The following is a 27995-nucleotide window of genomic DNA, read 5'->3' as shown; positions in this document are numbered from 1 at the left end:
CTTTTAATCATTTGATTGGGAGCTCTTTCAACTCTTATCACAATCCATCCATTTATCCATTGTGTCAAACAGATTTGTACATGTTTCCCTCATCATTTTCAAAACATTTTCTTTCTACTTGAGCCCTTGGTATCAGCTCGTTTTTCCCTCCCCCAACCTCATGAACCTTTGATAATTGTCTCCCTTCCCCCACTTTTCTGTTGTCCATCCCCCTGGGAGGGGGTTATAGTAGATCATTGTGATGATTCCCACAGCCAGAATATTTCAAACCTCTGGCTGGGGAAGGCAGCGTGGTTGATGGTATTAGTGGACCCCACTGGCTATTAGGCCCCCATTGGATGTCATGAGCCTGGACTAGTTTGGGCGTCCAAGTGTACCTCCCATCTGGTTGGGGGCTTGAGTATGCGCATGCTCAGATTGGGGTCTTCGTAGGTGTTCAATGGTTGCCTGATTTCTTTGCAACCTCCCCTATGGGGGCCTTTGCAGGCATGAGAGAGACAACCTCCTGTGCCTTGTCCCTAAGCTAGCTACCCAACAGTTATTATCTGGAAAATTCGAAGAAACTAAGATGCCGAACCCTGGACATTGTAGATAGCAAGATCCATAGCGACAGGCTATTGGTAGAGGCAGGAGTGGAGTATACTTTTGTTTGCCCACCAACCACTGTAATATTTATTCAGGCTGTCCTCGTACTTAAGTCAGTTCTGGTACAGAAAGCCCCTAATAAATGTCATTTTATTTATCACCAGTTCTTTGTGCTAGGCAGAACTAGCTAAGGGCGTTTTGACTGGGTTTTCCATCCGGGCCTTGAGCCCACTGCTCCAGGGTAGTTCAGGTTCGGAGGTGAGATGACAAATACTCCGTTCATCAGGCCAACCACCCGCCACGCCGGTGCGGGCTGAGTAAGGCGGGGTGCACAGCGCGCCCCTCAACACCGTCCCCCTGCGTCCGGGAGCCGCGCCGCCGCGCTGGCGGCCCGCAGGTGGGCGGGGAGTGTGTTTCCAGCCGGACAACGTTTCCAACGCCCCTGCCAACCGCGCCTGCGCGCGCCCGCCCCGCCCCGCCCCGCCCCGCGGACGCTCGCCGCGCCTCCCCGGCGCCGGGTCCTGGAGCTGCGCTGCTGCCGAGTCCCTGCCGGCTTCACGTGTGTGCGGAGGGGTTCCGGAAGCCAGCACCAGGTGGGGCACCCCTCTGGGGAACGTCGGAGCTAGCTCGACCCTGCCAAGGTGCCCGGCGGCCCAGAATCGGGGTGCCAGGACCTCAGCTTCTCTCCCTCCTCAGAGCGCGGAGTCCGGACCTCAGCTTCTCTCCCTCCTCAGAGCGCGGGGTCCGGGAGGGGAAGGCGCAGAGGGCCCGCCGATTTGCCCCGGGGAGGTCCTGTCACCGGCGGCAGTTTCGTTGCCCTGGCCGCGGCCCCACCCGTTTTCACCCTAGACCTACCTTTCCTGGGACGGGATTTGGAGGTCCCTGCTGCGTATTGGGTGGGGGGGGGTGGCCGCCGGCTGTGGGTCCGCCGGCCCGCGCAGCCCTCGGGAGGGAGCCGTGGAGGCTCTGGGCCCAGAGAGCGACGAGGAGAGTGGAGTGGAGGCACCCAGGGAGCGGGAAAGGCTGTGGGAAGGGCCGCAGACGGCGCCCCAACGGAAAGTTGGCGAAGTTTCCCGCCATCTTTTGGTTTCCCGTGCATGGACTTTGAGAATACCATTTTAAGTCGGTATTGGTGTTCATTGAGGCTACTTTTTTTTTGTAATCTCCCTGTTGTCGTGATTTTCTGGTTGAGCCCTTTAAACAGATGTACACCGTGTGTGTGTTTCAGTTTTGTTCTTCGGTTTGCCCTTTAAATGACTGGACACGTGACGCCCGACATTGGCGCGGTCCCAGGGGTTCAGTATTATTAGTCACATAGACTCACAGCTCAGGGATTAAGGACACCAACAGACCACACAAGGGTGGCCCTTGGGAACAGAGGGAACAACCAGGGGCTGCTGAGAAAGCCGACTTTATAATATCGCGATGGCGGGCCTCCAGGTGAGCCGGTGAGATGTGAGTTCACAGCTTGTTTGAATCATTCTGCAGGCACTGGGGAACTGGAACCTAGCACTGAAGTAAACGTAAACGGGAGGCTGCACCGGGGGTTGTTTGCACAGGAGCGGAGTAGGGAAGGGGGCTTGGCTGTTTGGCCACTCCAGGCCTTCCTGAGTTTATCAGATGCCAAACATTGGAGCTTAATCTTAGGCTGCACATTAATCACATTGCTCCTTAAGGAGGGCCCCTCGTCGTGAGATGATCTTGATCTGTGCTGTTCTTTGGGAGAAATGTGAAAGACTGGGGAGCGCATCCCTTGTCGTTGTTATTTTGGTTTTGTTGTGTTTTGCCACCTGCTTTCATATCCACAGCAAGTGAATGAACATAAATACTTGGATACTTGCTTTCCATTTGACTTTTGGTCCTTAGTGATCCCCTCAACACCTAATGGTACGGCAGGAATTAAGTAAATTGCCAAGTTCTTGGCAGGTAACTGAATGCATGTTTTAATTTTAAACTGTGGTACTTACATAATTTCATGGCAACTCGAAGATAGATAAAAGTGTAGGGTAGAGCTTAGCCTGTCAATCAGGTGGCAGCCTGATGACCACACTTGGAAGTGTGACCAAGATATGTAGCACTCTAGAGGTCTCTCTCTCTCTCTCTCTCTCTCTCTCTCTCTCTCTCTCTCTCTCTCACTCACTCACTCACTCACTCACTCTCACTCCCATTCTCATTCTCGCACTCATGTTGTTTCTTTAGGGACTTGTTCTGGGTCCGCTTGTTAAAGATTTTGGAAGTTGTTCAGTAATTTCTGAAGCTCATTTTAATGGGGGAAAAAAGCATATTCATAGCACCAGCAGCTGGTTGTTGATAAAATGGGCATTTGGTTCTTAAAATGTGTTTTTATAAAGTGATAACATGGGTTTCCATCACTATCCAAAAGTAGTTAGTGTTCCTGTGAAACTTTCACAAGCCAAAGTGCCATAAAGAGGAGAAGCAATATTAATTTATATGTGAAATTGTTTTGAGCCATCCCAAAAAGTACCTAACTAAAAACTGCCAAATAACACACAAACTATAAACTAGCACTGATGCATGCTGTTCACAGACACAGTTCAAAACCGTGATCACATGATGCTGAGTGTAGTTTTCAGGAAGGAGCGTGGTGACAGTACTCTTGATGCTCAGGCATGCCCTGACTCTTTAAAGGCTGTAAAATGCTAAATGCTAATCTAGCTTTTCACCTCTTTTGGTAAAAGCAAAAATCCTTTTCAAATTTCTTTAGGTTAGCTTAAAGTGGTACTAACATAGGTCTTTCATAAAAGCAAAGTAGTGGAAATAGAACTTTTTATGAAGAGTGGAATACCTGTAGTCAAGATTGTTTTGTTATGTGTATTTGCATGACATATTATTCTAATTACTGCTTTAGAAGAACCAGGATATTGAAATAACACGGGCCAATTGAACAAATCGAAACACCTGCTTTCCTTAGTCATCCCAAGGGTCAGAATCTTTATTTACTCAATAGGTTAGTTACGTGACCACCTTGGATTTGTTTGAGTTCCTTGGTCTAGTGTTGTGTCAAAAGGTATGCTGTTAACAGCATTTTTAAACCTAGCTTCTTCCTACAGAAGCGCCACAAAACAGTATTTGTCCTGTGTTAGTCTGGGTAGACTGAGAAACAAATTCACAGAAACTCATGTATAAGAGAGAGTTTTATATAAAGGGTAAATGTACATTAAGAAAGCATCTCAACCCAGTGCTGGCCAAGCCCTTAAGTCCAACACTAGCCCATATGGCCGACACGGATCTACCAAGGCCTCCTCCATCTTACACGCAATGGTGCCACTTGCAGGAGGAAAGCCGAATCAGGGAGTGTGTAAGGATCTCTGCGCTGGCAGGGCTCTCCACGTGGTTGTTCCAGCACCCAGGGCTGCATCTGGGTAGGTCAAGTGGCTTCTCAGGGATGTCTTGCAGGAAGTGAGCCTGGCTAGCTGAAGCAGGGAACTGGCTAAGGCACCCTGGTCCGACCCTCAGAAAGCAAGAGACCGGGAACTAGAAAGGCGAGGCTCTCTGAGCCATTTATCTCTCCGCCCTTCAATGAATCCCACATGTGTTTATTGGCCAGTTTGGCCGATAACTATCTCAATATTTACAGTATGTTATGCTTTCCAATATTTTATATTCTGTTCTATTTTATTAAACAAAAAATGGTGATCATGATCCACTAAGTTAATTTCACAATTTGTTAATTGATAGTTGGCTGCAATCTGGAAAACACTGCAATGGGGTGGCCACTAGTAAAAGTAGTTATTAGATGCCATCGAGTCAGTTCCTACTCATAGCGACCCTATATTCAGCAGAGCACAAACTTCACCCGAGCCTGTGCCATCCCCACCCTCGTTGGTATGTTTGAGTCCATTGTTGCAGCCACTGTGTGAAAGATAGGGTCAATGATAGCTAGCTGCCCGTTAACTAAACTGAAAGTTTTTTTGTTTTCATTCAGGTGGCCGAAGAGGACCGCAGTGGATGTGTTTGTGATTTTGTGTTTAAGGTGTCATCTAAGAAGGATAGTGAAAATATGTTGGATATTTGCCAAATCATCTACCTGGCAAGGAAATCTGGTTTCTAGTAGACTTGTCAACTCTCTGATCTTCCCTAGGAGAGACAATATCACAGTGAACAAGCTAGCAGAGGATATTTTGTTTTAATCTCTGACATCTTAAGAGCAGTGCAGGAAGCGGGGAGTGATAAGAGGGAAAGGGGCTTTTCAGATAAAAGAGGGTAGGCTGTCTTGTGAGAGCACTGGTAATTTTTGTATGTGCCCTATACAAAGGGTTTAGTTCCGATTCAGTAACCCGGCAGGGCAGAGTAAAATCTCCGAAGCTGTAGACCTTAATAGAAGCAGATGGCCTTGCCTTACTCCAGCACCACAGCTGATGAGTTTGAATGGTCAACCTTTCCATTAACAACATAATGCTTAACCCACAGTGCCACTAGCTCTCCTTACAAAAAGTGTATAGGGAAGGCATTTTTATCTTTGCATTAACTCTGAGACCAAATGATCCTTGTATCATTTGTTGCTTCGTTTTGTTTAGTGCTATTGAGTTGATTTCAACTCAGGGTGATTCTCTGAGTTGCACACAAATATAAAACACTTCGCTGCCCTACTCTATCCTTACAATTGTTATGTTTGAGCTATTATTGTAGCTACTGTGTCCCAAGGCGTGGACTCAGTCAGCTCTCAGTTACTTACCGTATACACTCGAATATAAGCTGACCCGAGTATAAGCCGAGGTACCTAATTATTACCTGGGAAACCAGAAAAACTGATTGACTTTAGTATAAGCCTAGGGTGGAAAATACTAAAGTTATGGGTGAGTTTCAATAATCAAAACAAATGAAAATAAAATTACTAAAAATTGAGACATTAGTGGGGTAATGTATTTAAATATTTATTTTAAATTAAAAACATAAATAAAAGGACAACAAGTCATCTAACATTAGTAAACCAGCACAGTAAGTAGAAAATAGGTTCAACAAAAACAATAAGGTATCAACAATGATACCTTAAAAGTACTATTCCCTGAGCTCAATCAGCAACCAAGCTAAAATGTAAAGAGTTAAAATCCTTCAAAACTGGATTCCTCATCATCATCCGTATCCCAATGCGGAGCTTCAGCTGGTGTGAGGTCATCATAGACGCTGCCCTCACTGAGATCACCGTCATCACCATCACTGCTGTCATTTTCATACAAAGTGCAGTCTTCACTGCCATCCATAGCTTTACTAATACTACATTTCTGGAAGGCATGTCGCACCATGTCTTCTGGAATGCCTTCCCATGCATCTCGAACCCACTTTGCTATTAACTCTATGTCAGGCTTCATGAGATTTCCTCCTTTTGTTAGTCGGGTTTGACCAGATGACATCCATTCATGCCACATCCTTCGCACACACGGTCTTTAAAAGGCTTATTCAAAGATACACGTCATAGGACGGCTCTGATTGGTTAGATGTAAGTAAACAAACATTCAAAGCCCTGCAGTGTCAGCGGGGCAATCACCTGTGAGATAACGGGCAATTGTCCCGTTACCTGGGGGAGGGGGCCCAGCGACATGTTACACCTTGCTGGGGTATCACTGACCCATGTATAAGCCGAACCCCAGTTTTTCAGCACATTCTTTGTGCTGAAAAACTAGGCTTATACACGAGTATATATGATAGTTCCTTGTCTACTCCATTGAGCCAATACTTGCCTCTTGGGGTTTCTACAAAAATGTAGGAGGGAGAAATAAAAGTAATTGTAAATTTAGTCAGTTCTGTATGTCTTAGTTAGGAATCCTAAGCATGTTACTAAGTAGATAGGGAGTAAACTTTTAAATGTTAGTGTTGAGCTGAAAATCACACCTTACATTTACATATTGCTTTACAGTTTTTCAGTATTTTCCCCATTCTCACAGCCTCCTGATCTAGTAAGCCAGCCAAGAGGCATTTTATAGATGAAGAATCTCTATTTTGTGTTTTTATTCCCTTCTATTACTAAGATCAAAAATTGACAAATTCATCATTGGAACTCAGATCTTCCCAATTGCCCTTGTTAGTCTAAAGAAGCTGTAATTCAGAGTGAATTGTATTAACGGAGCTAGGAAGATCTCTGTCAAATGAAATGTTCCGTTTACTTCAGATTATGACCCTAATATGCTATTAATAGGACAAAGCAGTTAAATATTGGTCATTCCACTTAATTAAATTGGAATAAAACATTTATTTAATATCAGTAAATTCAACTGAGTCCCCATTTAACAACACATGTCAATTAGAATCTTGCTTTAAAGCTACATATGTTTTTAGGTCTTTCTTTAATAGACTCTTATTTGTGTGAAATTGCTTTTTAATTCTAAAGAATTCTTCTCAAATAGTTGCTGACATAGACCCAGGAAAAGTACTAATTTTGCTTTACTCTTAATATCTTAAACTAAAGAATAACTTAAATTATTTTCATGTGAATAAAATTTCCTATAGTCATTAAGTTAAAACTTATTTATTTCTCATTTTTAGACATCTGGCGTTTAAGAAGGTGATGGAGCTCATCAGAGTGTGCCACTGAAGGCTGTGATGGCCGAAAGCAATGTAAAGATGCTCAAGATTCAACAGTGCGGTGTAGCCAGCAAAGTACCCAGAAACAGGCCGTATGTTTGCAATATTTGCTGCAAGCACTTTGAAACACCATCAAAGTTAGCTCGGCATTATCTCATTCACACTGGCCAGAAACCATTTGAATGTGAAGTGTGTCAGAAAACTTTCAGGCAACAAGTTCATCTGGAGAGACATCAGTTAACTCACAATCTGCCTTTTAAATGTAGTATTTGTCAGCACCACTTTAAAAATCTGAAGACATTTGTGAAGCACCAACAGCTTCACAATGAAACCTACCAGAATGAAGTTAAGCAGATCAGAAGGCTGGTGGAGGCCAAGCAAGAAAAGCCAGTTTACGGAGTGTATCGAACTTTTACCACAGAGGAGAGACGGGCATCCCATCCCGGCATTAAGCCTGAGCCCACATCCCACCCTGCAAAGAAAAGAAAGTATGTTCGTACTTGTGCCATCTGTGGCAAGGTGTTTCCGTCACAGTCCAAACTCGACAGGCACGCGCTGATCCACACTGGTCAGAGACCTTTCAAATGCATCCTGTGCAGTAAATCATTCCGACAGTCCACCCATTTAAAAATTCACCAACTCACACATTCAGAAGAAAGGCCTTTTCAGTGCTGTGTTTGTCGGAAGGGATTTAAGATCCAGAGCAAACTTCTGAAGCATAAACAAATCCATGTCGGAAATAAGACTTTCCAGACTCTGTCATTAAAGGTAGAGAGTCCCGAACCATGTTCCGTGCCTAGTAAACTTAGTGCAAAGCAGGGTGGCTTTGAAACCGGTGCTGTGGGTGAATCTGAGGAGAATAATCTACTTGATGTCCACTCTATTTATATAGTCCCTTTTCAATGTCCTGAGTGTGAAGAATGCTTTGAATCAGAGCAGATTCTCAATGGACACAAGTGTTACCCTCCCAGAGGTGGCAAAGTTCCCGGCAGGCTCAAAAGAAGCCACAACTATAAAAGTGGTGTTAGGAAAATCTTGACCAGGCTTAAACGTACCGGGGGTAAGAAATTAGATAACTTGCCATCAGAGAAAAACGTATTTAAAACCAATTTCTTGAGAAATCGTGATCTTATTTCTGGTGATCTAAGTTCTGAGCAAACGCAGAGGACATTCATGGGTCCTCTTGGCAAACATGGAACCTATAAGACAGTTGGCAATAAGAAGAAAAAATCACCGGTGTTGCCATTTTCTTGGCAAAAGCAATTCCAGAGCCAACATGTGGGGAAAAACGTGAAAAGTGTCCTGACGACGCAAAGCAAGTTACCGATGGATAACTCGGTGAATAATAACGATGTAGCTATGTGTGGCTCACGAAGCGAGGAGCTCGTGGGTAAGTGTAAAACACTTCCTTTTGGCTTTTCAGTTCCAAGTGACAACAGCCACATTGGACATAAAATGTGTGCTTGTGACAAATGTGAGAAAGTGTTTCCTTCTGCATCCAAACTACAAAGGCATTATTTGATTCACACTGGGCAGAGGCCCTTTGGCTGTACTACATGTGGGAGGTCTTTTAGACAGTCGGCTCATCTGAAAAGACACAAATTGACTCACGTGGAAAAGATTCCTTACAGGCGGTCTCTTTGCCAAGTAGAATTTGAACATTTGAACAAACGTTTCGGCCGTCCAGGTGACACGCGTAGCTGTAGCTCTTCCCGACCACATCAGGCTCTTGGGGTTCAAAAACATAAGGGCTCCGAACCAGATCAACCATCGGAAGCGAATGTGAAGGCAGAGTCTGAGGAATTGATCGTTGGCCCCCACTGTGGGAGCAGAGCAACCTCCCTCTCTGGTGCGCGCCTGGAGTCCGAGCAGAGTCATCGAAGTCATCATCGCGGCTACTCCGGGCAAGCTGAGAGAAATGACGGCCTCCTTTACCAGTGCAGCGTTTGCTCTAAAAGTTTCAGATCGCCATCGAAACTGGAAAGACACTATCTGATTCATGCTGGGCAGAAGCCTTTTGAATGCACAGTTTGTGGCAAAACCTTCAGACAGGCTCCTCACTGGAAGAGGCATCAGCTCACTCACTTTAAACAACGGCCGCAAGAGAACATGGTTGCCTTAAGTGCAGTTATGTAACAGCACAATCAACACAGCCATGGTCAATGGCAATCTTGTTCTTAAAAGCTTTATCGTCGATGATGTATTCTTATCAAAAAAAGCCCACATTGCAGTGGATGGTTTCACAGGCAGTGGCTTGACCTGCGTGATAAGGAGGTCATATACAGAAAATATAACACAGTTTTTAGGGCTAGCTAAATTAATTTCTAGAGGGAAGTACATGGTCTGATGCTCTAAAGCAACCATTTATTTACTTGAAGATTGTAAGCATACACTTTGTATGATAAATCCATGTTGGTGCATAAGTGATACAATCTCATTTGTTTCTTAAAAATTCCATAAGATAAGTCATCTGTAGGATGTATTCAGAAGACGGAAGCAAAAATTCATAACAGCCCCCATCTATTTTATCATGAAAGTATAATTTTGTCCATATGTGAATTTGATTCTGATACAGATTCTTTTTCTTGTAACTTTGGAAAAAGAAAATAATAAAAATGTATGCGAAATTGATAGCATTCTTCATGAGTGTCTTGAAAGCCATTTATGTTTACAACTGTGGTTTCACCTCCTGTTTGTCAGATGAAGAAATAGTTTGGGTTTCCCCACCTCAGGCTCGTCCCTCACTGCTGTTTTCTTTAACAAAAGACTCCTCAGAGCAACAGAGAGACGAGGATGTACCCTAGTTACCTCCTTCACATGCCAGAAAGGTTCCAGATGTCTTCATCGTTTTGCTAATGTGTGTGCAGCTTAATGTTGGTCAGAGGCATAAGTCGTGTATTTACGTGGTTGACAGCAGTAGCTGCAGTCTTGACTCATCTAGAGACCTGCATACTCATGAGACAGACTTCCATGCAATGTTTGATGCCTTTTTAATTGAGTAGTCCTATGACACCTAAACCTATACTATCCAGTGGATCAATAGCAATGACCTAGTATTAGTTTTTATTAAAAATATATGCTTTTTAGAAATGTTATTTTTATTCTTACTAAGTTATTTTAGGGTTAAAAGTAATTATTTCTATATAGCAATAGCGCTATTGGCTCGTGTGGGTTGGGCATTGCACTGTTAAGTGGTAGGTTGGCATTTCAAGCCCACATGGCTGTTGTGTGGGGAAAAGATGAGGCTGTCTGCTCCTGTCAAGATTTCGTTTCCTGGTGACTCTGTGAGTTGGACTGGACTCAGTGGCAGTAGATGTGTATAAGTAAGATGCTCATATTGAAGAAATATCATTCTACACAAGTATTTGTGAAATATTTAATCCTAAGCTAAAAATGGTTTATCTTACAAGCACAAACTGTCTTTCCTATATGTCATTATATGTAAAATCTTTAATGAGAATTTATTTACATAAAATAAATTAACCATTGTATTTATATAAAAGGAAGACTAGCTACCGATAAGTATTTTTCCTAGCACCCTTAAATATAGGGAAAACCTTTATTAGAATGTGGATAAATGAGCAAATTTGGGGGATGGGTGTGGTCATCTTATTTTTAATATAAATTTACTTTAAGTAATGAGTTTAATTTGCATAAACAATTAGGACACAGGTAAAATACCCAAACATGTGAAATGCACCTTTTCTTTTTAAAGTATTCAGACAAAGGCGTCCAGCTAAAGCAGAAGAGAAAGAATTAATAGCTTTGCAAAAGAATATCTCTTGGGTTTTCTCAAAATATGCCTCTCCAGAATAAGCAAGATGATGGTGTTTAGGGTTCGCTTTATGCAAACCCTTACAGAACACATCTATAACATAAAGCAAGAGGGAAGAGTTTATTTTCCTAAGAATATTTACAGAAATATACAAGGATTTTTTCCATTAGAATGCTTGAAATTATATTTTCCTAAGCTATTTATATAATTTTATTGAAGGAAATGTCTTTTTCCAAATGACAGAAGTCTATATGATTATGAGACTTCATTTGCTTAAGTGATTCTATTAAACTTTTTTTTGTCCATGGCCTTGTAAGCTGTTTCATATCGGAAGTTGGACTACTGTAAAAAAATTGTCCAAGATGTACTGTAGTGCTATTTGAGTACCTGTAAAAAGATACTTATTTACCGTTATTATTACAAACTTCTTGTGGAAACTTGATAGGAATACAAGCAAACTACACATTATGAAGACTAAAATTATGTATTAAATAACAGTGCTGCGTGTTAGAACTGTTAGTATTGTTGAATCAGTTACTTTGGTTTTTGAAAGCTTAAACTTCATAAATGTATTTGAAGAGAGCGAGTAGAATGTTTTTGGGTGCTTCCAGGCCACAGCATGATTATTTACTAAAAGAGCTTGATTGGCTGAGTTAGTGGAATTATTGCTTCATGTTTTGTACTGGAATTTGCTTATCATTTATGATTCTAATGTGCTATGTTAAAGGGAACCATAGATGGTGGTTAAATTCTTGAAAAATTCAAATTTCAAATTTTTTTTAAAATAAAATTTCAAGTGTGCATTTTGGATGTATTTTATTAGAGGTGGTAGAGCTGGGGAGGCAAGTTAATTAGAAATAATCCTGGGACATGGTACTGGTTGCAAACTCTTGCTCACTCCAATCCATCTTCCACACTGACTTTCCTACTGGATATATTGTACTTGCTTCACAATACATTTCTTTGACTATTTCTTATCACCTACAAGAGAACATGTGAACTGTATTGCATGCCTTATGCTTTTCCTACCCCTTCATCCTCTCTGGATTTCCAGATTTCTGTTGAAGAAATATAGAATTTGTTCTTATAATGCTTAAGAGGGAGCACGCCCCCCCCCAAAAAAAAAAAACACGGGAAAATGTTCTGCTGGGCAGAGCGTTCATAAGAAGCATTCTTCTCCTCTAGGTGTGCACTGAGCAACTCCCTCTGAGTTAGTGCCCCAGTGGTGTCACCGGGGAAGGTTCTCTGGTCACTGAGTTTTTTGTAAAAGCAGTTTTGCGTGAACCTTGTTTTTTGTGATGATCTATTTAACAGAACAGCATGGTGCTGTGAAGTTTTGTTTCCTGCTTGGGGGAAATGCCACAGAAACTGTTGTGATGTTGAACATAGCTCACAAGGACCACAGGTGAGAAAAAGTCAAGTATACAAGTGATTTCCTCCTTTGAGGAAAGGTGAAATGCCCGTTGATGACAAATCTGGTTCTGGATGTCATCAACTTCCTGAAGGGGAAATGTCAACTTGTAATAATGCATTTGGAGTTCATTCCACTAGGTCAGACTGCTAATCAAGCCTCTCTACTTAGAGTTCTGTAAAGATTGTTAACTGACAAAAGAGGCCTGATTTCTGACAGACAAGGGACTGCACATGCTTACACAGCCATCTCAGTGTTCCACTTTGTGGCAATAAACAGCATGCCTCTAGCCCACGCACCTGACTCACCTGACCTCTCTGTGTGACTGTTTTTCACTAATGAAGAGGGACATGCAAGGACAGCGATTTGACAACCTAGAAGAGGTAAAGGACAAAATGAGGGAGGTGCTGTCAGCTATCCAAACACATGAGTTTGAAAAATGTTTTCAAGAGTGATATTGCAGATTTGACAAATATATTAAATGTAATGGAGAGTACTTTGATGGTGATATGGTGGTTTTGTAAAAAAAAAATTTTAATACATTGAAAAAATTCTGGATTTTTTTGTGTGGGGGCGTTCCCCCGGTATGTTCTTTCTTTTTGTCTCTATTTTTGCTGTGGTGTGCCATTGAGTCAATTCTGACTCAGTGACCAAAGTAGAATACCTCCATATGGTTCCCCAGGTCATCAATCTTCACAGGAGTATTTGCTAGGTCTCCCACTGGTTGGTTTAGATTAAACAACCCACTTTCAGTCAGCGGAATGCTCAACGATGTCACCACCAGTACACCTTCCATCATTACTACCCTACATTAATGTAAGTTTGGCTGATGTTCACACTGCTCAAAGAAAAACATTTATAGAGGTGTAAATACAGGCATGTACATATGTTAATATATAATGGACATGGATCTATGTACATGTATGTTAAATATTAAGGAAGCAGACAGTATTGGGCCTCTATTCAAGTACTCAAGTGTTCAACGCAAGGACACTTTGTTCTAATAACATGGTATCCTGTGATGCTCGCCTTCTGAACACAAAATGGGTGCATAAGCTAATGTGAAGAAAGCTGATGGTGCTTGGCTATCAAAAGATATATCGGCTGAAGTCTTAAAAGCTGGGAGATAAACAAGCAGCCATCTAACTGAGGAGCGACAAAGCACACATGGAAGAATCACCAGCCTGTGTGATCTCAAGGTGTCGGATCATATCAGGCACCAAAAGACCCAGAATAAAAACATCAAGGCAAAGGGGCGGAGGGGCGGGGGGAGCGAAAACCCAAAGCCTATCTACACAATTGGACATCCTCCTCACAGAAGGGCCACAAATGAAGGGACGAGCCAACCAGGGTGCAGTAGAGCAACAACAAAGCATACAACATTCCTCTAGTGTTTTTTTTTTTTTTTTGGCAAAAGTTTATTTACTAGCTCCAGCTAGGGCTTCCTCCCTCCGCTCTCTAGTTCTTTAATGCTTCCCCACCCCACTCTCATGACTCCAATTCTACCTTACAAATAAAGCTAGACCAGAGGATGCACACTGGTACAGATAAGAGCTCTCAACATAAGGAATCCAGGACAGACAAGCCCCTCAAGAACAATAATGGGAGTAGTGGTACCATGGGGGTAGGAGGAAGGTGGGGGGAGAACAGAACCTATCACAATGATTGCAATATAACCTCCCCTCGCCCTCCTTGAGGATGAACAAAAATGTGAAGGGAGACAGCGGTTGGTGTAAGATGAAAATACTAATTTATAAATGATCAAGCGTTCATGAGGGAGGGGAAAATGGGCTGATACTGAGGGCTCAAGTAGAAAAATGTTTTGAAAAGGATCATGACAACATGTACAAATATGCTTAACACAAAGGATGTATGGATTGTTACAGGAGCTTTAAGAGACACCAATGAGATGATTTAGAAAAATTTCATTTACCTCTCTTCCATGACTATCAGAAAAGACAAGCGCCCACGATTGATCCAACACTAACCTGCAAAAATAAAAGACCTTTTCAATGTAACATTTGCAAGGATTTTGATATTGTAGAATACCATCTGCTTTTCAGGAGCTGCAGGGAAAGACAGACTCATTGTTGTTGAGATGTCCCTTCTTGCCCATTAGAAGGACTTGGAATTTCAGTGCTAAGAGAAAAAAGACAACGGAATAAAAATGGTAGAATGACATTAAAAGAAATATGGAAGTAATACTTTGCATCCACAGTGGCAAACACTAATCAATTCTTTGAAGTGTGCACATAGATTCTAATTTTTCTGGAAGCCTTTTTGTTTTACCCACACCCTGGGCTTCCACTACCTTTTGTTCACAGACCAATTGTTACTGCTCATCTTCCATCAGACCAGTGGTTTGCAAATTTCACTGTGCATCAAAATCCTTTGAGAATTTGCTAGCTTACTGGCCTTCATCCTCAGAGCTTCTGAGGATGGCTCCAGGGTTAAGCTGAGAATTCAGGTTTATTTTACATCCTCAGGAGACACTTGATGGATTAGTGAAGCTACACCGAACCGATGTTGAGCTGGACTGTATGCCTTAATGTAGAAGATGCATACAGAGCACTTGATGCTCAAAAAGGGTCTGGTATATATTCATTCTACAACTGTTGAGGAACTGTGAAGCGACTATTCCAAACTTCATTTAGATCCTTGCCCTCTCAGAGAATGAGCCTACTTTCTAGTTTGTTGATATTGAAATATGTTAAACCTACCCATTTTCAGGATGTTAGTTTTTACTATGAGTAAAATAGCTCCTGGAGTGCTTCATCCAGACAACGGATTTTATCTGAATTGCATTTGACAGTTTTCTTAGACTTGTAGAACTTGTCCTCCTGGGAGGCAAGGCAACAATCTAGACAAGAGATGCTGGTGGCCTGCACTAGGTGGTAGCAGAGAAGGCGAGAAGTCAGTTTCTGGTCGTGTGGGACTTTGCAAAAAGTTTTGCTCCCGAATCAGATTAGTAAAACAAAAACAAATGTGAAGTTTTTGTTGGTTCTCTTAAGTTAACCTACCATATGACCCAGCCATTCCACACCAAGATATTTATTAAGCGAAAAGGAGATATAAAGGGAAGTAAAAAAGTAGTGGTACAAAATCGCAGAAAGATTTGCAAAGCAAAAATATCAACGTGAAGCTTCTGTTTCTTCATGTCTCTTCTCTCTGGGTGTGTACACTTCCGAACATGGTGTTTCCAGCTCGCCCTCCTTGAGGAATTCTGCTTGCGCCACAGCATGCCAAAATGGCGGCTCTGGCATCCTCAAGGGCCTCAAGCTGCATGCCCTTGCACTGTTCTGGGAGTTTGTGCAATGTAAAGATGTCTGAAGGGACCAAATCAGGCTGCACGGTGAATGGGGCTAGTTTTCCCAGTGAAATTCTTATAGGGCAGTCCTCTCTGCCTTCAAAGAATAAGTAGACACACATCATGATGCAAAACATTTCTTGGTGAAGATGCTTTCTTGACCTTTTCCTCAACAATACACCAATATAAGTCCATGTACTCAAGACTTTCCTCATCATAAGCTCCCATGATCCTCCTCTGTCTTTCAAGAAAATCTATTAAGAGTTTACCTTCGAAATCCAAAAGAACACTTTCCATAACCTTAGCTAACTACTGACTTGAATTTGGCTGGCACAGAAAATCCTGTTCCCATTCTGATTGAGCCTCGCTCTCCGGGTCATATTGTTGAATTCAAGCTGCATCTAGTACATTTCACTCCACAAGGTTGTCTTCATTAGCTTTGATTTTGCTTAAAAGAAAGATGAAAAGATGGGGTCTTTAAGCTGGCTGATTTTAACACAAGACTTTCCACACTCCTAGACCTGAAAGCTTGCTGAGGCCAAGATGTTTGCTTAAAATTGAAAATGCCAAATAAGGTGAGATCACATCTTCAATACCTATTGAATCCAGGAAAACTGTGGTCTTCTTCCACCACTTCCTGGACTTCAGCAGAATTTCTTGATTTGCAAGTTGACAGCTTTTCCTATTTTGGCACTTTCAGGTCTTTGCCAGCTTCCTTAAAATGCTTGATCCATCTAAAAAACTTCTTTATGTGGAGCAACATTCCTGTAAACTTATTGCAAAGCTTTAGTGATTTGGAAAGATGTCCACTAGAGTTTTGCTAAAACTTTAATATTGATGGGGGGGGGGGAGAAAGGGGGAACCGATCACAATGATCTACATATAACCCCCTCTCAGGGGGATGAACAACAGAAAAGTGGATGAAGAGAGACATCGGTCAGTGTTTGACATGAAGAAATGGGGATTGTGGAGAGGATTCCCAAAGCTCATTGGTAGGACACTGGACATCATCTTACAGAAGGGTCTCGCAGAGGAGATGAGCCACTCAGGGTGCAATGTAGCAATGAAGAAACATACAACTTTCCTTTAGGTCCTAAATGCTTCCTACCACCCCTACCCCCCATTATGATCCCAATTTTACCTTACAAATCTGGCTAGACCAGAGGATGTACACTGGTACAGATAGGAACTGGAAACACAGGGAATCCAGGACAGATGATCCCTTCAGGACCAATGGTGCGAGTGGCAATACCGGGAGGGTGTGTTGGAAAGGGGGAACTGATTAGAAGGATCTACATGTGACCTCCTCCCTGGGGGACGGACAACAGAAAAGTGGGTGAAGGGAGATGTCGGACAGTGCAAGCTATGACAAAATGATAATATATAAATTATCAAGGGTTCATGAGGGAGGGGGAAGCAGGGAAGGAGGGGAAAAATGAGGAGCTGATGCCAGGGGCTTAAGTGGAGAGCAAATGTTTTGAGAATGATGAGGGCAATGAATGCACAAATGTGCTTTACACAATTGATGTATGTATGGGTTGTGATTAGAGTTGTATGAGCCCCTAATAAAATGATATTTTTAAAGATGAAAAAATATATATGTATATAAATTATCCAGGGTTCATGAGGGAGAGGGATCGGGGAGGGGGAAAATAAGGAGCTAATACCAAAGGCTCAAGTAGAAAGAAAATGTTTTGAAAATGATGGCAACATATGTAGAAATGTGCTTGACACAATGGATATACGTATGGATTGTGATAAAAGCTGCACACGCCACAAATAAAATGATTTTTTTAAAATTGATATTAATTCAAACCTCAGAAAGAATTTAACCATTTTTGTGACCTATATAATTCACATATCATACAATTCAATAGTTAACTCATATTAATAAGGGTTGTACAATCATCACCACAATCAATTTTAGAACATTTCCTTCTGTGTTGTGCTCATTGTTATTAGCGCCTCCTTCCCCCAGTCAGTCTCACACCATCGTAATCCTCTAAAGCTACTAATCCAGTTACTGTCTCTATAGATTTACCTATCCTAGATTTCATATACAGAATGGGGAAAAAATCTAACAGTAACAAAATAAAACAGAAAAACCTCAATCAAAAAGCGTCAGGCGGAAGCCGGAGTTGGCAGGGCAGATGAGTGAAGAGATACCTGGCGCTGGTGCAAACACTTCAAGGTCGCTGCAAGAGGCCAGATTCCCCTCCCCTTTGGTGGCCATCCAGCCCAGGTGCAGAAGGCTTTGAACTTTGAACCTTGTTGCTTAGCCCTGAATCTGCAGACAACAAAGTTGCAATGGAAAATTCCCCAGCTACTACCTCCCCAAAGACACAGGCTATAAAACTCTTCACCTCTAAGACTGGGGCCCCCAGCTGGGGACCCATGAACCTCACCATGCTTTCATCCCTTTCTCTGTACTCCCCTCCTCCCTGTGGCGCTACTTCTCTGGCCCTAATTAGGGACCCTTGGACCTTGCCCGGGAGCTATTCTTTCTTTCCGTCGCCAAATTTACCTTACAAAAAGAAAATAGTAAAATCTAGAATAAATTAAAAACAAGTCAGGAGGGAGATCAAATGATCAGATATTAAATTTTAACCTAACTGTATGGAACAATCCACATTCCAATGCAGTGTGCATGGTAGCAGGGCTATCCACATCCCTAATCTGTGGCCAGGGAGATTTAATCCACGTGTTTCCCCTTCACTTTTTTCTTTTTACTGAGACAACTTTAAAATGCATTAAAAGATCAAGTGGTAAGATATTACATTTTAATCTAAACCTGTCTGCCTTAGTTGACTACAATGCTTTGCATCTGATAACAAGATTTATACATCCGTCATCTGTCATCAGGGATTATTTACCAGAGGCTTAAACTATATGTGATCCAAATCAAATGGATTTGGGGCTTCTACTGTCATTGATAACCTTCTGTGAACCAGGCAGTCACAATTTGAGCTCGGGCACCATTCCCTTCTGCAGGTTTGAATTCATTATTTATAGTCTTTGGATCACTAAGAGGTGCCCTGGTGGCGTAGTGGTTAAGAGTTGGACTGCTATCCTCACAGTCAGCAGTTCGGAACCACCAGTCCTCGGGAGAAAGACTGGGCTTTTTACTCCTGTGAATTGTCACAGTCCCGGAATCTCATGGGAGTCACTGTGGGTCAGCCTTGATTTGATGGCAATGAGTGAGTGGCTCACACAGGCTGGTGTGCTTCTTCCATGTGGACTTAGTTGAGACCTTACTTATATGGCTGCTTGTATGAAGACAAGCCTTTAAGACCCTAAAGTACCTTCTGATAACTGGGTACCATCTAGTTTCTCTGTGACACTTTGCTGTATCACCCGTTTCTTCAGTGATCTCTTCTTGAGGGCGAGCATCAGCACAGGGCTATGCCGTCAGAACTAACTGTTCCTGGGCTGGAGTTAGACGGAAATGCCAGCCCAAAGTTCAGTCAGTCACCTATCTATGGTTTGTATCTATCTCTGGTTCACTTTAGAGACATCATTGTCATCTTATGTTAGAAAACATTTAACCATCTTCTCCTTGGGGCCTAAGAGAATTCTAGTGATAGTGTCATTAATTTAACCAATGGGATAGAATTTAAAGCACTGTTGAGAAAATGACATTATACAAATATAGGCCAGCTACAACCCACACTACATGAATTATTAACGTGTACAGTTTAAGCTCTTAAGTGACTGGCCACTACACAAACAATGGGGGTTGGTGATAAGACAAAACTTTAAAAACTATTTATTCACTCCATCAAAACCATGCCTATCAGATTATACATGTCATAATAAAGCAAGGAGGACATAAAATAGTACATGAGTCAAAGCCCACTGTTGATTAGGTAAACTGAAGGTGAGAGATTGGAATCAATGTCCCACGACCAGCAGTTCTGTATTCCTTGTATGACAGTCATTTGCTTCTTCTCACACTAGGGAATTTCAGTTGTAGGTCGTTAGATAATTATATGTCAACTTAAAACAATATATAAGTGAGGGGTGGTATCCAGGTTGTCAATCAAGGCACGCAGACTGATGGTGACTCTTTGGGGTGTAGCCTTCTCATAAGGAGGACCCTGGGCCTCTACTTAAATCTTACTTCAGTTCAAGAATGGGTTATTCTAATAATGTGGCATTGTATGATACTCATCTTCTTCATAAAATGGGTGAAAAATAAAATGTGGAGAAGAAAGCTGATGGTCCCCAGCTATTAAAAGATATAGTGTCCAGGGACTTAAAGGCTTGTAGTAAAACTAGCAGGCATCTAGCAGGGAAACAACAAAGCCCACATGGAAGAAGCACACCAGCTTGTATGATCATGAGGTTGCCAACTGGAAGAGGTATCAGAAGTTCAAAAGCAAGCAACCAAATCTATGTGAAGGGGTGTGGATGTAGTGTAGGCCCAAAACTCACCTGTAAGATAATCGAACATTTCCTCTCAGAAGGGCCACACAGAAGGGATGAAAAATCCAGGGATCAGTATAGCACTGATGAGCCACATAACTCTCCTTTAATTCTTTAATATTTCTTCTCTTTACTGTTATGCTTTTTATTTGTTTTACCCCATTAACCATGTGAAACTTGTGTATGTTCATTTGTACATTTAAGATTGCTTGGTAAATGAAAGCCAAGATAGATAACCCTTCAGAAACAGTAACAGGAGTAATGGTTCCCGGGTGGTAGGGACGAAAGGAGTGGAGAAGGGGTGATAGGGAGCTGCTTGAATTGGTGATTGGATAACCCCATTTGATGGAATTGAACAATAGAATGGTATGTGGATGGATTGTTTTATCTTGTAAGATATGGCTAAAAGAAAACAACACCAACAACAAAATGCCAAAAACCTATTATAGGGAAAAAGTAATAAGGGTTCCTGGGGGATTGGGTGGGGGTAGGAGGGGATAAAGGGGAACTGATATCAAGGAGTTCACGAAGAAAGAAAATGTATTGAAAGTGAATGTGGTAACAATTGTACAATACTGCTTGATGTGATTGAACTACGGATTATTATAATATCTGTCATAAGTATTGCTAAACAGAAATGTACTCACCTTCTCTAAAACATTAAAAATATCATGGCACAAAAGTATTCTTATGTGTAAAGGTATTAAGTCAAGACTCACGCATGTGTATTATGGAGAGAATTTGTCTGTAGTACCAACTGACCACTGAGACACATTCAAAATTTGTTTTGTTTGGAAGAAATTGTTTCAAACAAAATATGAACTAGAATCCTAGCAGCAATACTCTTTGACTTGCCCTCATAGAGTCATGTCCACATGGAGTCAAACGCACAAATGCTCATAGAAGCATTTTTTTAAAAAAATTTATTTGGGGCTCATACAACTCTTATCACAATCCATACATATACATACATCAGTTGTATAAAGCACATCTGTATATTCTTTGCATAGAAGTATTATTTGTAATTGCTCCGAAACAACCCTGTTAGGCCAGGTTGACCCGAGAAACAAATCCAGATACACTCCTACATGTGTAAGAGAGCTTTATATCAAAGAATTATATATTGAGGAAATATTCCAGCCCCGTTCAGATCAAGTCCATAAGTCCAACATTAGCCTAGTCCATAAATCCCTCTCCAGACTCATGCAGCCACATGCAATGATGTAGAATGCAGGGAGATCAAAGGCTAATGGGTGCAATGTCTTGTAGATTCAATGGTGGTCTCCAGGGCTCTGGCCGTCATCAGCTTGGATCTAAGTGGCTTGTCCACAAGAAGGGGAAACACAGGGTGAAGCAGAGAGAGGCTCTGGAGGAGAAAGAGGAAGTTCCCAGAATCCTCATGGAAAGGCCACGCCCACAAGGAGCCATCCTCAGACTATGACTTGATTGGCAGGCTAGGCCCCACCCCTACACTTATTTATCAAGTTGACAAAAAATTATGTAATTTCCACAACCCAAATATCTTTCAACAGATGAATGGATTGCTAAAGCACGGTGTAGAATGTGCTATGGAATACTACCCATCAATAAAAAAGAAATCAATTAAGATGATATATAATATGGACGAATGACAAAATCATGCTGAATGAAAGACAGTAGGGAAACACGTAATACTGTGTAGGTCAAAAAGTATCAATTTGTGAGGGAGGGGAGAAAGGGGAGGTAGGGGAAAAAAAAAGAGGACTTGATGCAGGGGGCTTAAGTGGAGAGCAAATGCTTTGAGAATGATTGGGGCAGGGAATGTATGGATGTGCTTTATATAGTTGATGTATGTATATGTATGGATTGTGATAAGAGTTGTATGAGTCCCTAATAAAATGTAAAAAAAAGTATCAATTTGTACTAAATGCATTTTTATCTCTGTGTAAGAAGATGGCAGCGCAGGCCCCCAAGTCCAGTCCATTCGGTCTGCTTGCCTGGATGACATTTATGGATCACCTATTGCAGAGCCATTTTCAGAAAACTTGTAACCGATTAAAACCTTTAAAATCAGTGGAGAATACGAGTGCAGCAACACCCACAGAGGCCACAGGAAACTCTCCTGATTATCGAGGGCCAACTGCATGAAGAAGCCAGTATCCCCATGAACCACGCTGCCCGGCAGATTACCAAAGAAAACTTTGCCGCATTGGATTATATTCCACAGGTGGATGAAAACATTCTGAGAGCTAGAACAGGTAATCAAGTTAAAAGCAACAGAGCTACCTGGAAGCTCTGAGCCACAAAACAACTCAATATTGAAGATCCCTGTTTGGGGAACGCACGAGCCTGTGTACCAGCAGTGTCTGACATGTCTGGAGAAGACAAGCCAAAGCTGCACCCATTCACTGCTGCACCCATTCACTGCTGCAAAGGCCAACCGTGAGGAGCGCCTCCCCAGCTAGGCAACCTCTACATTATCAGGCAGCGGAAATGTGAAAGTTAGTTCCATAGCTCAAAGTCGCGGCTACTACTTCAGTTGACCTTCTGTGCCTTACCTGAAAAATAACTATCGATGAAAATCAGTTATGATTGGCAGAAGAATAAGTTAAAATCCTTTGATTCAGAAAAAGTACTAAATATTTAATTATTGTTTGTCGAGTTCTATTTCCACAAGCTATAAAAACAAATAATTAAAACCAACCTCTAGATGCCTGGTCTATTTTTTTAAATGCAGCTCTTTGGAGGGTTGAATAGAACATCAACTCGACCTGCTCATTCACAGGAAGTAACCCACCCGCCAGGGACCTTCCAGCGACCTCTATCCTGCCACTTTGGTTTCTCTTTTCTTCTGCCCACTAGGGGGCAGTGTCGGGGGAGGCCGATGCGTTTGTCTATCTCAGATACCAGGCCGGCGAGGACTTCCGGTTTCCCTCGGTTCCGCTTCCGAGAGCTGAGGGAACTCGAGCCGGTGGCTTCTGCCGCGCGGATTTCGCGACTGCAGACCGCGCTTAGGGACAGTGCAGCGGACTCACCGCCGTCCTGAGCGGTTCTTTGGTTCTCAGCTGAACGGAGAGCGTGTGCTGCCATGGCGACCCCTGCGCAGCCCAAGAAAATCGTGGCTCCCACAGTGTCACAAATCAACGCGGAGTTTGTGACCCAGGTGAGTTCAAAGCGAGTCCCTGAGGGTCGGGCAGTAAGACTGCCCCCCTTCCCCCTCGGGAAGCATCCCGAGTTTTCTAAGGAATTCACGATTTAGGGAAGACAGACGCCGAACACGAAGATAACTCCGCGAGATTTAATTTGGAGTTGGTCGCAGGAACACTGCGTTCAGAGAAAAAGGAACACTTAGCTTGGATTGAAAAGGCTGCTCAGTAGAGGTGATGCTGAATCGACTCTTCAGAAGAACAGGCATTTTGGGGTGGATGGGGCAGTAGGGTCATTTAAGTGTTTGAGGAATGCGACAAGACATCTCCAAATACATCTATAGATCAGCGGTTCTCAACCTGTGGGTCGCGACCCCTTAGGGGATCGAATGACCCATTCACAGGGGTCGCCCGATTCATCACAGTAGCAAAATGACAGTGATAAAGTAGCAGCGAAAATAATTTTATGGTTGGAGGGTCAGCACAACATGAGCTGTATGAAAGGGCCGCGGCATTAGGAAAGTTGAGAACCACTGCTTTAGCTGAAGAGACGAGAACATTCATTCGAAATTGTTCATTGGCTTGCATTGGGCCTAACTTCCAGCATCTAGCTATCACAGCACGAAAAACTATACGGGTGATGTTTTTATATTTGTTTTTTAATGCCATTAGATCTATTTCTTATGTGTGTGTCAGTAAAGTTTATTTTGAAAAAAGCTTATGCTATATTGGGTGGAATGGAAATTTTTTGTTATGGAGAACTCTGGTGGGAAGTGCTATTTGAGTGAGAGGACACAAGTTAAGTGGTGTTTGAGCAGTCACAGGTTAGAACCCCAGTACTCAGGAGTAAAAAGCTGCATGGTGGATGCTTAATACATGTTTGCTAGATCGCTAATGGAGCAGACATGCACAGTAAATGGTTTGAACCAGGCTCAGTTCTCTTAAGGGTGTGATAAAGTGAGATGATGTTTGAGACTTTGTGCTCAGAGGGGGCAGGGTTAGGAATGACACCACAGAATAATTGGGGATCAAGTTGGTTGGAGAGTGATTGGTAAATTGGGAAATAAGTGAGCAATTCCTACAATGTTTTGAGAAGCATTTTCTCTGTGTCTCAAAGGCTATTGCTTGAGAGCCTATTTGAGTATGTTTATCGTAATTTTACACCATGTGCACATGATACAGTTTGCTGCATCGCCCCTTGCACATTATTTTCATGTGTGTGCTACGTGCATTAATGCACATGCTTGTTATTTATAAGGGCCTATTATATGTAAAAAATAGGGTGCTGTGTTAGATGCTGAGCCATAGGTGCAAATAAGACATTGGTCTCACTTCTTCTTAAGCATTGCAATTCAGAGGGCAACAGAAATAGGGGAGCAATCAGGTAATTTTAATTCAGAAAAATTACACTATATTGGAGCTCTGTACAAAAAGAAGAGAAGGGAGAAATGATTACCACCATGTAGGGTTGAGGAAAGCCTAACAGCTAAAGGTAATGCTTTTTATTTTACTTCATTCCAAAATCCCTGACAATATAGTGACTAAGTGCTTGGTTTAAACCTAGTAGTTCAGCGGTTCTCTGCCTGTGGGTCATGACCCCTTTGGGGGTGAACTACCCTTTCTCAGGGGTTGCCTAGGACCATCAGAAAACACACAAATATTTCACAAGATATAATTACATGCTGTTTTGTGGTTAATCACTGTGCTTTAATCAGGTTTAATTATGTTCAATTTGTAACAGTGAAAATTCATCCTGCATACCAAGTATTTACATTACTATTCATAACAGTAACAAAATGACAGTTATGAAGTAGCAACGACAATAATGTGATGGTTGGGGGTCCCCACCACATGTGGAACTGTCTGAAAGGGTCACGGTGTGAGGAAGGCTGGGAACCCGTGTAGTAGCTGCACCGCAGGAACGAGATGTGGCCATCGGTTTCTGTAAAGATGCATTGCCTTGGAAGATCGCCGTGAGTCAGAATTAGCTTACCAGCAATAGGGTTCAGCCCTGGGGACAGTTCTATTCTGTCTTGGGTGGTTTGGGTCAGTTTGATGCAACCCAGTGCTAATGGGTTTAGTTTTAGTTGAGGGCCACAAAGTGTGCCAGGTAGAGTGAAAGTTTACCTTTTCATAAATATACTAATGCATCTTTGTGCTTGTTAGTTTTCCATTTTTAAAGACATTCAGTTTTTAAAAAATTGGCAAAGCCATGTTGTTCCTTAGACAATTCATCTAAGTGTCTGGAGACTGTGTATATGTATGTAACATTCAAAATTTGCAGGTAAAACCTAGTGTAGGTGACCAGCTGATAGACTAAAGTTTTAGGGTTTGTTTTTATGGGGGAAGGAGACTAGGGGCTGAGTACTAATCACTTAAAGGCTTATTGTTTTATACAGCAACCTTCGTGAAGGTTTGGGGGCTGGTTTTTAATATTGGTCCAAATAGTGCTTGTCATGCTAAGGATATGGCCTCGTTGGTATTAACCAGCACTGTGACTTCCGTAGGAGCGGTTGGAAAGCACGTTTGTTTTTATCATAATGGACTGGAAGTGGGAAAATGGACTTGGAAGTACCACTGACATTTAGTTGTTTGGGGCCCCAAACCCAACTCTCTTCTCCAGTGCCAGTTGCCCATGATTAGAAATGCTTGTCACTAAATGATCTTAGTCTTCCAGTGGTTTGAATCCGTTTCTTATAGTTTCTACTCTTACTTTGCAGTTGGCTTGCAAATACTGGGCTCCCCACATCAAGAACAAATCACCTTTTGATATAAAAGTAAGTATGTTTCAATCATTTCAAAAGCATACTTTTGGAAAGGGTATGTTTTAGTATCTATTTTTTAATAGTCAAACTATTTTAAATTTATTTCTCTTGTTAGTGACCCCTTGCGAATCCTTACAGATACATGGAGATTGTCGTTTATACGTTTTCAACAGTTCATTTAGGGTAGATCCTTTTGTTTTCCCTGGTAATTTTAGTTCTGTTGAACTGGTCGCAAACATTGTAATAATGGTAACCCTGTTGGGGTTTAGGTGACTAAGGACCAGTAAGACCTTGTTAGGGAGTGGATTTATGGGTCAGTTGAAACAATTTAAAATAAATGAAAGGGAAAATTCTTACTAGCTGAGTCTAAGGGAAAGACAGTTGACCATTAAACAAAGTAACGTTTAGCGGCATGTGCTCCTATGCCCTCTACGTATAACTTTTGACTCCACCAGACACTTAACCACGAAGCCCACTGTTGACCAGCAGCATTACGGACAGCAGGTGATTTTGTGCGTTACATTATGGCTTACTTCACCCGCCTAAGCTGCACTTTCAATAGGAGATAAGAAAGGTATTTTACAAAGTGCCACGTTTTTGCCTCTACTGGTGTAGTAAATGCAGATACCACTGTATGAATTTTCTTTTCTGTTTTTAAAACGGTCCCTAATGCTAGATTCATTTATCTTTAAATGTTGGACAACCACAGCGGCTAACCTCAAACTTCGGTATATATCAAGCAATTCAATAACTTCCTGTCAGGTCATGACTCTTCTCTACTGAGGACCCTTTCCAACATCACTCACTCCAAACCTCACTGCCCTAGAATGATTCTGACCTTGTGGGACAGAGTAGAACAGCCCCTGTGGGTTTCCAAGACTAACTGGGTTAGAAATCCTCATCTTTCTCTTGTAGAGCAGCTAGTGATTTCAAACTGCTGACCTTGCCGTCAGCAGCCCTACAGGTAAGCCACGATACCACTAGGGCACCTATTCCAGCATCACTCGTGGCACACACTTCCGATGGGTCCCACCTGTGGTGTTATTTAATGTGTAAGATGTGCCACTGAACACGATGGAACTTGCACGAGAACTACACAAGGTCACTTTTCCCCGTGATGAACAATTTACCGAAGAGATAGCTGCTACAGGCACGAAAAAGTAGTCTGTATAAGTGGCCCTTGGCAGTTCAAGCCTGTGTTGTTCAGGGTTAACTGTAGGTGCTACAGAGCGTGCCATTAAACAAGTAAGGAAGACCACAGGTAAGTGCTGCTGTGTGAAGTGAATCGTGGTACTTTTGCTGCCGTTGTGAAACAGCTGCTTCTTTTTTTAAAATCATTTTATTGGGGGCTCATACAGCTCTTATCAGACAGAATCCATACATCCATCCATTGTGTCAAGCACATTTGTACATTTGTTGCCATTGTCATTCTCAAAATGTTTTTTTTCTATTTTAAAAAACGTTTTTTTAAACATTTTCTTTCTACTTGAGCCCTTGCTATCAACTCATTTTATTCCCCTCCCTCCCATTAAATGGATTCTTAACCTGTAAGTTTTACATGATTTGAGTTTGAATGTGTCATTTGTTTTGCCATTTAATCCCATTTTATTATTTATTAAGAGTATATTTGTAAACATGGAATACATTGTTAGTCTTAATTAGCAGCAATATCGCTCTATTTTACTATCTTCTGTTTATGTCTATTTGTATTTGTGTGTATTGGGTCATTTTCCATTGACAAAATCCAGATGGTAGGATCAGATTGAATAAAATCTGCTGGTGTGGAGTTTAGAGATTGAAGTCATATGCAGATCATTCTTATAGTTCTAGTTATGGGTTGATACTTAAAGAGAATGATGTCTTTAAGGAACCCTAGTGGCACAGTGTAAGCACCCAGCTGTGGGCTATTTGTATTATTAGATCCCTTTTGTGGATTGGGAAACTGAGTCTTAGCTCACGCACTTGCCCAAGGGGCCTAGCCAGCAGCACTGCAGGTGGATGATTTCAACCAGGCTCCCAGGTGCAGCACTTAGACCAGCCCTAATGTAGAAGACGGGAAGTC

The 27995-nt window shown here is 42.1% G+C and overlaps 2 protein-coding genes across 2 annotated transcripts in view; both read left to right on the top strand.

The window, feature by feature from the left end:
* Positions 1-1056: 1056 nt before the first annotated feature.
* ZNF770 (zinc finger protein 770) lies at positions 1057-11936 on the top strand. Its single transcript, XM_075531071.1, has 2 exons — positions 1057-1178; positions 7087-11936. The coding sequence occupies exon 2, from the start codon at positions 7144-7146 to the stop codon at positions 9259-9261; it is 2118 nt and encodes a 705-aa protein (XP_075387186.1). The 5' UTR covers positions 1057-1178; positions 7087-7143; the 3' UTR covers positions 9262-11936.
* Positions 11937-22969: 11033 nt separating this feature from the next.
* The window catches only part of AQR (aquarius intron-binding spliceosomal factor), a 104517-nt gene continuing 99491 nt past the window's right edge, over positions 22970-27995 (top strand). The window contains exons 1-2 of the mRNA XM_075530610.1: positions 22970-23185; positions 25889-25945. Of these exons, the coding sequence (XP_075386725.1) occupies positions 23111-23185; positions 25889-25945 (132 nt within the window). The 5' untranslated portion in view covers positions 22970-23110. The remainder of the gene's footprint in view (positions 23186-25888; positions 25946-27995) is intronic.

Source organism: Tenrec ecaudatus, chromosome 14, assembly GCF_050624435.1.
Source record: "Tenrec ecaudatus isolate mTenEca1 chromosome 14, mTenEca1.hap1, whole genome shotgun sequence".
In the NCBI taxonomy this organism is placed as follows: Eukaryota; Metazoa; Chordata; class Mammalia; order Afrosoricida; family Tenrecidae; genus Tenrec; species Tenrec ecaudatus.
This window is presented reverse-complemented; position numbering and strand designations above follow the sequence as displayed.

Coding starts and splice junctions, on each gene's coding strand:
- ZNF770 (XM_075531071.1), top strand. CDS start 7,144: ATGGCCGAAAGCAATGTAAAGATGCTCAAGATTCAACAGTGCGGTGTA.